The 8,840-nt window shown below is 37.6% G+C and overlaps 1 protein-coding gene across 2 annotated transcripts; it reads left to right on the top strand.

Moving 5' to 3' along the window:
• The first annotated feature begins 278 nt into the window (after positions 1-278).
• On the top strand, positions 279-4,365 carry LOC122047943 (probable disease resistance protein At1g61300). 2 transcript variants are annotated; one of them, XR_006130688.1, is made up of 4 exons: positions 279-650; positions 806-3,305; positions 3,448-3,570; positions 3,859-4,365. XR_006130688.1 is itself a non-coding variant. In XM_042609481.1 (3 exons), the coding sequence occupies exons 1-3, from the start codon at positions 374-376 to the stop codon at positions 3,461-3,463; spliced, it is 2,793 nt and encodes a 930-aa protein (XP_042465415.1). In that variant the 5' UTR covers positions 279-373; the 3' UTR covers positions 3,464-3,721. The 2 variants fall into 2 exon arrangements, 1 of the variants encoding a protein (XP_042465415.1); XM_042609481.1 differs by lacking the exon at positions 3,859-4,365 and having other exon boundaries at positions 3,448-3,721.
• The last annotated feature ends 4,475 nt before the right edge of the window (positions 4,366-8,840 follow it).

Here is an 8,840-nt window from a genome sequence, read left to right as displayed (position 1 = left end):
AAGAATCAAAATGTCAGAGCGTGGATGTAATAAACAGACATATGTGAACAAGAGTAGTGGACCTAGTGGTTTTTAATTCGTAGTCAGATAATAGTACGGTTATAATTTTCTTTTCCTTTTGCTTAGCTGTAAACCGCTATGCAATCACATGGCATATTTGACCAAGAATACTGTTTTTTAATGACAAGTTTTGAATCAATTTTACCTTTTTGCCCTAAATAAAGCTTTAACCATTATTTTTTTTTTGTTGATAAAATTTTAACCCCAAATCTCTTGACCTGGCTATTTCTTCATCTATGCTTTACTTCGCTTCCCTTCCTCTTGCTCTGCAAAAGAAGCAAATCTCTTGTTGCTAGCTGCCTTCTCCTCGTCCATGGCGTGCATCAACATAAACATCAACATTGACGTCAACAGATGCCTGAGCGAGCTGCGGACATTGCTGAAATTACTGCTCAGGCCAAAATCTGGCATCCAGAAATTGGAAAAGGAAATGGCAATATTGAGAGGCAAAAGGGACGACATCATGAACCAGATCGACCTGGCGGAGCGCGAGGGGCAAATTCCGACCCACGAATGGATCCTGTGGTTACATAAGATGGAGGAATTGGAAGGCCAAGTGGCCGCTATCGAGCAGGATTTCCAAAGCATGAGTGAGTATTCTCCCCTATATACCTTTTTTCCTTTTCACGACAATTCAATTGCAAGTCTTTGTGTATGTTTTGATCCATACGAGCTACTACTGCTTTTATCTATAAGAGAGGAAAAAAAAAACTTGTTGTTTCCGTCTACTACTTTGTTTCGATAGGTTGCTTCAGTTGTCATTGCTTCAATCGAGCTGGCGGCACGTCGAGTCAAACACAGCAAGCAAAGTCATCGAACTTCTATTCCATCATTCGAAGAATGGCTAACACACTCGACGAGGCTAATGAATTGATGAGCCTAACTGGTGCACTGGTTCCGATTGCCGGATTTTGGCCTTGGAGATTCACCACGAGGCTTCCCATCCCACACCTACCACCTGTTGGGATTGAGTCGTATTTGGATGACATTGTGGGCTACATCAATGGTGGAGAAGGCAGCACCATAGGCATCTACGGAATGGGTGGTGTCGGTAAGACCACCATTCTGATGAGCATCCAACAGCACTACTATCTTCTTGAGGATACCATATTTGATCGTGTCATTTGGGTTGTGGCCTCCCACTGTCAATTGAAAAGGCTCCAGATGGATATTGCTATGAGTCTAGGACTGAAGACACTGAAGGAGAGTGATGATGAACAAACTTGTGGTGATAAGCTGTTTAGCTATTTGAAGAACAAGTCCTGTTTGCTGCTTCTTGATGACATTTGGGAACATCTGGATCTTCAACTGTCGGGGATGACACACTTGGCCACTGAGCAAAGCCAGCAGCAGCAGCAGCAGCAGAAGCAGCCGCGCAAAGTAGTGGTGTTCACAACCCGCAGCGAGACAATGTGTGCACAAATGAATGCAGAAAAGAAGATCAAAGTCGAATGTCTGAATCCAGATCAAGCATGGCAACTCTTTGAGCAGAACAGTGATGGGGATGTTCTCAGCTCAGATGCTCAAATTAAGTTAGCTGCTAAAGAACTTGTTAAAGAATGTGGAGGACTTCCACTCGCTCTTATCACCACCGCTAAGGCTATGTCAGGGAAAAAGTCTTGGGAAGTTTGGTATGATACTCTTTATATGATAAGGGATAAACATGAGTCGATACCCATTGGTCTTCCAAAAGAATCACTCCCTATGTATAAATCCTTCAAGTTGAGGTATGACAGTTTAGAAAATGACTTGATAAGAGAATGCCTTTTGTGTTGCGTTTTGTGGCCTAAAGATTATGACATCCACAAATTTGATGAGTTGATACCGTGTTGGATTGGTTGCGGCATAATCAATAAATTTAATGTAATCAATGAAGCTTTCCACGAAGGATGCTGCCATTTGGAAACTCTCATAGCTGCATCCTTGCTAGAGGACTCTAGACGGCAGAATTATTACAAAGCTGAACATGTAAAGATGCCTAACACCATCCGAGACATGGCACTATTGATGGTCTCTGAGTTGAAGGGAAATGGAAGGAAATGGATTGTAAAAGCTGGAATTGAATTGAGCCATCTGCCTAGACAAGAGGAGCGGCAAGAAGCAGAGCGAGCATCATTCATGAGGAATAATATTACATCTTTACAAGACTATGAAGCTTCCACTCTTTCAAAACTTTGTATTTTGATTCTCCATGGTAACCATCTGTCAAAGATTCCTCCAACTCTGCTCACAAACATGCCTCTTTTAACATACTTGAGTCTCTCTCGCAATTTTGGTATAGAAGAGCTTCCAAAGGAGATTGGTAGCTTAACTAAGCTTCAATATTTAAACTTGTCCTCCACTGATATTAAAAGTCTGCCGCTCGAGTTTGGTCGCCTAAAAAAATTAGAGTATTTGCTCCTCAGGAATACTAGAATTAAGACTATACCCAATGAGATAATGTCCAATTTATCAATGCTCAAGTGGCTGGATATAGGAGGATATTTTCCTGTATGTGACTCGTGGTTGAATGAGCTGAAATGTTTAAGAGAAGAACACCACAAAATCAGTCTAGGAATTACCATTAATCCAGCTATCTTTGAAATATTGAACATGTTACCAAATGTCTCCGTATGGAACCTCACTGTGAGTGGATCGGAAAGTTCAAAATTTTCAGTTCACAATCTGGGCACTTTAAAATGGAGTCATAGAATAAGTGACAACCTTGAGTGTCTAACTATTTTAGATGTCCCGGGAGACGAATTAGCAATAAATGCAGGTGTGGACTATGAATCAAGTTTCGGATGTTTGAAAACTCTCTATTTTAGAAGACTAGGAAAATTGAAAAACATTCGATGGAATGGAGTTGGGTTCAACAATCTTCACGACCTATACATTTCTGATTGCTACATGTTGAAGGATGTTTCTTGGGTTCTGCAATTGCCTTGCCTTGATTTTCTACGCATATCAAATTGTTGGGAAATGGAGGAACTAATCAGTAATGTTGGGAACTTCAATTCAAGCTTTGGCATCAAGATGTTGATTTTGTTTCAAATGAATAATCTGCATCGCATTTCACATCAACCACTCCATTTTCCCAACTTGAAGAACATAAACGTGTGCCATTGCCCCAGGCTAAAAAAATTACCATTTGGGACTGGAATATTGAGGAGTGGATTAAAAGAGATTATAGGTGATCAAACTTGGTGGGACAGCTTGGTTTGGGATGACAACAGCAATAGAGATTCCCTCACCACTTTGTTTAGGTAATATCCATTTCTGATATACATTTGCTTACCAAATTATTTATTATCTACTCTGTCTCAGAATGAACATTTAAAAATGATTAGTATTTTATAAAGTAGCCAAAATTGTATATAATCTCGTTACCGTTTGTATCCTCGACAGGAATCAACTTGACTAGCTCGATTATTGTGTCTGTTAACAACTTTAAAGACAAGTTGAATCTCTCGTCTCGGCTCAGATTGAAGACTAATTTCACGAAGAAACTTGGGCATTTGGAGCATGAAGGTGTTTGCTATTTTATCTTCTTTAATTTAGTTCCTGACGATGAAGATTGATCTATTTAGTTTTCAATATCAATTATGTTTTTTTTCCTTTCATAATATTTTTGTGTTATCGTTCTTACTTTTGTATCAACGAACTTATTTTCTTCTGATTAGTTTTTTTTGATCTTATATTCATTCAATTATTCCACGCAATAAATTTTATATAAAATTAAAATTGGAATTAAGTACATCAAATTGTAGATAAAAAACTTTGTAGATAATTACCCGAAAATAAATTTTAAATTTGTAGATAATTACCCGTAAAGGCCAGATCCTATATTGGTCGAACTCGCTCAACAAAACTGCTTTGCGAGCGACATAATCGAAAGGAGAGACAAGGTTTGGAAGAAACACGGAAGTGGAATTTGGCGTCGAGGAAGCTGGAAGTGAATTATGGCATCTTCAGGCCAGTTCGATGTTGTCTCCTTGCTCGTAATAGCATTGGGCAAGAGGGGCATTATGGAGAAGGCGCATAGGTGGAGGGAGATCTCAGCATATTTTTTGTGGAGAGCTAGCAACTTTGTAAGACTGCTCTCAGCATAGTTTATCACGATATTGCTGATCTGAGATCAATTTTGTTAGAAACAAGAGCAAAGTTTATGTTACAAGGAGGATATTACGAAATCGTCGAGCAACTTTGTAGCACTGCTTTCAGCATTTTGGAGGGGGTGGATCATCCATGACCAGGAACACCCTCAAACATGTGTTACTCGACTCTTGTTGTGAGATTTATATCTGTAAATCATTGCAAGCCACAATTTTATCTTGGCAACCTAAAATGTGTGATCTTTTAGGTGTTTTGCAGCTGAAGAACACTATATATAGCATATTTTTTTCTGTAGTATTATTTGATCTGATATGTTGCTGCAAATTCCAGAAGCAACTTGGTGCCAAACCCTTAGGGTGCGTTTGGTTCAAGTCATCATGTATAACCTTGGTTATGTGATTACCAGATAATCACATAACCAAGATTATAGGGAATAAAATATAACCAAATGTTGTTTGGTTCAACTTAGGTAATGCAACAAAAACTTGTTTGTTTGAAAGTTTTAATAAATACCCTAGTTTAATATTTTACCGTATTACCCTCAGTTACAAAATCAACTATACATAATATTATTATTATTTATTTATTTATTTTTTTAATGTTTTTTTATTTTTCTTTTTCCTGTATATTTTTTTACTTTTTAATGTATTTTTTATTTTTTAATGTTTTTATATTTTTATATTATTTATATTTATATTTTTTATTTTTTTACATTTTTTTAATTTTAATTTTTATTTATTTATTTATTTTATTTTTAATTTTTAATTTTTTTAAATTTTTAAATTTTTATATATATATATATATTTTAAAATTTTAAAATTTTATAAATTTTTTTTATTTTTTTAAATTTTTATTTTTTATTTTTAAATTTTTTATTTTTTTTAAAATATTTATTTTTTAAAAAAATTAAAATTTTAAAATTTTTAAAACATTTTTTCTATTTTTTTACATTTTTAATTTTTTTTTTACATTTTTTCTCTTTTTTTTTTCATATTTTTTTTTCATCGGAGGATATTTTTGGTAAAAAAAATTCGTTAACCCAGGAATCAAGAAAAACCTTAGTTTTATGAGGTTTTTCGATTCCGGGCTGCATGACTCTTTTGCTGACGTGTCGGACATGTAACATTACTTGGGAATCATCAAATACCTAAACCAAACAAGATTTTTGTTGATAACCTTGGATGGATAATCAAGGTTATCAAGAATAATCCCGAACCAAACGTACCCTTAAAGTAAAGAAAATTTCAGTAATTTTCTTGGTCACAATACTTTCATCTGCTAGGGGTCTGGCTGAATCAATGAGTCGGAGCGTGAAGGGAAATTTCCCACCAACGAAGTGAGCCAGTGGCTACGGGAGGTGGAGGAATTGGAAGGCCAAGTGGCTGACATCAACCAGGATTTCCAAAGCATCGGTGAGTATCAATCTCCCATACCTTTTTGCCTTTTACACGCCAATTCAATTGCCACGCTTTGTGTTTTAATCAATACAAACTACTACTGCTTTTTATCTATAAGAGAGAGGAAAAACAAATCTAGAGGACGAAGAAAACACTCCCAGTCAAACACTGCAAGTAGGAGACCAAGTTCCCATCAGAGAGTCATCAAACTGCGGCTCCATCATCTGGAGAGTGGCGAAGAAGCTCACGAGGTTAAGGAGTTGATGAGCTGAGCTGGTGCGCGCACTGGATCCGATTGCCACGGTTGGGCCTCCGGAATCCACCGTGATGCTTTCGATCTCACAACGACCGCCTGTTGGGATTGACTCGTATGGGGAGGACATTGTGGGCTGCATCGATGGTGGAGAAGGCAAACTCATAGGCATCTACGAAATGGGTGGTGTCGGTAAGACCATCATGTTGTAGAGCATCCAACAACATTATCTTGAGCATCCAACAACCATGTTGCCTCCGGACATAGCGCAGACGATGAACGTCTGACATATCTGCCATAATGGATAGGATTCAATTGTTAGAAATTGAGGACCTGAGGTTCATCCCATCATGCGTCTATGGCCTGTGTACCTGTATAAACTTCTCTCCATATCCACGGGACCGGTACTAAGGGGGCCACTAAGGTAGCATATATACCTTTGAGCATCCAATAAATTTGTCCCCTTGGGACGCTTTAGTGGCTAGAACATGAGGTGTTGCCATCATGAGATCTGAGGTTCAAATCTCGACATAGCCGAGGTAAATATCTCCCTCATGCCTTAGTCACTATTCCAAAGGTTAGTAACCACCAATGATTTACCTCCTCCGTATTAGCCTGGGACGATTGGCGGAGACGCTGGGGACGAGCGAATCACCTTTTGCCACCATGAGAATAATAAATTTTATCGCGTCATTTGGGTTGTGGCAGTTAGAATTAGAGTGCAGTGAAATACATATTAATATCAAGATTTTTCTCTTGAATTATGGATATGTTCGTAGTACATATAGTTTTAAATCAAATAATATTAAATAAAATATAACTCATAGTCTTCGATAGAGTAAATGATATCACAAACAAATAAGAGTCTCACATGTGAATCCTCTAGCAGTATCCACGTGCATTAGATGACGAACTTGATATGCTCCGTTAATACTAGTCTCTTGGTTCGAAAAAATCTTTTGGAAGCACTATAAATCTCTTTTGATGGAAGGAGAGAAGTGAAAAAAACTCATTTCCCAACCTTTCCAAGGGTGGGTATTTATAGTCTCTAAGGAAAATGAAGAGTTAAGGTTTCCATTAATTCTTCATTTAAGTAGAATTATATCTGAAAGGGAGCCTTGACGCAACGGTAAAGTTGTTACTTTGTGACCAAAATGTCACATGTTCGAATCCTAGAAACAGCCTCTTGCAAAAAGTAGAGTAAGACTGTGTACAATGGATCCTTCCCCAGACCCCGCATAGTGGGAACTTCGTGCACCAGGCTGCCCTTTTTTTAAGTAGAATGATATCTTCTATTAATTAGGAAGATGAAAGTTATGACTTTAAATTTTCTAAGAATCATCATGATCGTGTTTATTCAAATTCTCTATTACCTCTTCTTTAAATAAAATAAAACCATATTTGATCTTAACCCATATTAACTTCCAATATTTTAGAATTAATTAATAATCCAATTAATTCATATTTTTAAATAATAAATTGATTAATTTTAGTATCCACTAAAATAATCAACTATAGATAATGTTCATGTCTATGTACTATGCATGCGACCATCTAGATTTTATACACGACGATAGTGTAAATCCATACACAGACTAATGTAATCGTCTAACAACAGTTTTTAGTTACCCAACGTGATAAAATTAATATTAGTCTTAAACTATAAACCACCATGAATCAATTATTATGTAATTCAATCTTTTCATCTAAGCCTACATCCTAATTAATTCGGTACATTATACATCATTATCAAATTAACTGTTTTACTTGATTTCCAAGATATAATAGACTCCTCTTGAATGATTAAACATCCTCCCATGGCTATGAATTTCGAGTCACTAATATCTTTATCAAGCGGCCAGGATGTTAACTCCTAATCCAAGAGAATGATGAATCTTCTATTGACTCAACACTATTCTCTCTACACTTTATCATACACCCAACTACTGTATTAATTGTAGGTGCAGCGGAGGCCGACAAAAGGGGGGTGAATTGCTTCTGAAAAATTAAAACTACGCTCCTCGGATCTTTCAACTCAAAAATAACGCAACTATAATAAAATTAAGAGCAGAAATAAAAGGAGATAGAAATTTAACCTGGTTACAACCAAGAGGGTTGTTAATCCAGGGCAATAAGAAAAGCGCAGTAGAAGATCTCCTTTGCTGAAGGCGGAGAAGCCTTTTACACACTTATAACTCTCACTAGTTGCTAGAAAAGACTACAGAATTGATTGCTTGAGTTGTTATTTTTTTCCTAGCTCCAGGGGCCTTTATATAGCTCTTGGAAAGTCTATCCCGAGGGTTGAAGGCGCCTCCATGACTTTTGACCGGATAGAACTCTATCCGTGCTCGAATGACTCTTTTGACCAGGCTTGAGGCGCCTTAAACAAACTTGGAGGTGCCTCAAATGTTTGAGGTGCCTCCAAGCTTGATTGAGGCGCCTCAAATACTGCTTGAGGCGCCTTTGGCTGTATTTCCAGCACATCTTCTCCTTTGCTTTGACTTCCAAAGTTTCACTTGGTTGGGTGATTGCGGCCAATCGAAATAGGGCTCACCCGAACCCAATTTTCGGCATTCTCCTCGAGCAGGCTTCCGTCCGGCTTCTCGTCCCTTGAACGCCGCGCACGTTCTTCTCGTCCACCGGAGTACTCTTCCGCAGTTGTCTCGTCCTTTGGATGCACCGAGCCCGTCGGCTCCCTTCCCATGCCGTCCTTCTCGCTAGTTGCGTCTTCCGCTCGACTTCCTGCGCTCCTAAGCTCTTGCACACTCAGACACAAGGATTAAACACAAAGCAGGACCTAACCAACTTCGTTGATCACATCAAAACTACCACGGGGTCCAACAATCTCCCCCTTTTTTATGTGCATCAACCCAATTTCAAGTTAGGGTAAAAATAGACAGAAAAGTAATTTTAAAAGAAAATTACTAAACTAACATGTTAAGCATCAGTTTGCAATAAATAAAATTGCAACTACTAAATGAGTTAATCAGAAAAAAATATTTTAAATTTTAAAAAAAATTCTCTCCCCCTAAACA

The sequence above is a fragment of the Zingiber officinale genome, chromosome 2B (assembly GCF_018446385.1).
Source record: "Zingiber officinale cultivar Zhangliang chromosome 2B, Zo_v1.1, whole genome shotgun sequence".
In the NCBI taxonomy this organism is placed as follows: Eukaryota; Viridiplantae; Streptophyta; class Magnoliopsida; order Zingiberales; family Zingiberaceae; genus Zingiber; species Zingiber officinale.
The sequence above is the reverse complement of the archived record's forward strand: the minus strand, read 5'-3'. Positions and strand labels throughout refer to the sequence as shown.

What these genes read in the sequence shown, in the direction of transcription:
- LOC122047943 (XM_042609481.1), top strand. Translation starts at nt 374, where the DNA reads ATGGCGTGCATCAACATAAACATCAACATTGACGTCAACAGATGCCTG. An exon ending in GCAGGATTTCCAAAGCATGA is followed by an intron (nt 651 to 805) that starts GTGAGTATTCTC and finishes TTGTTTCGATAG; the next exon opens with GTTGCTTCAGTTGTCATTGC.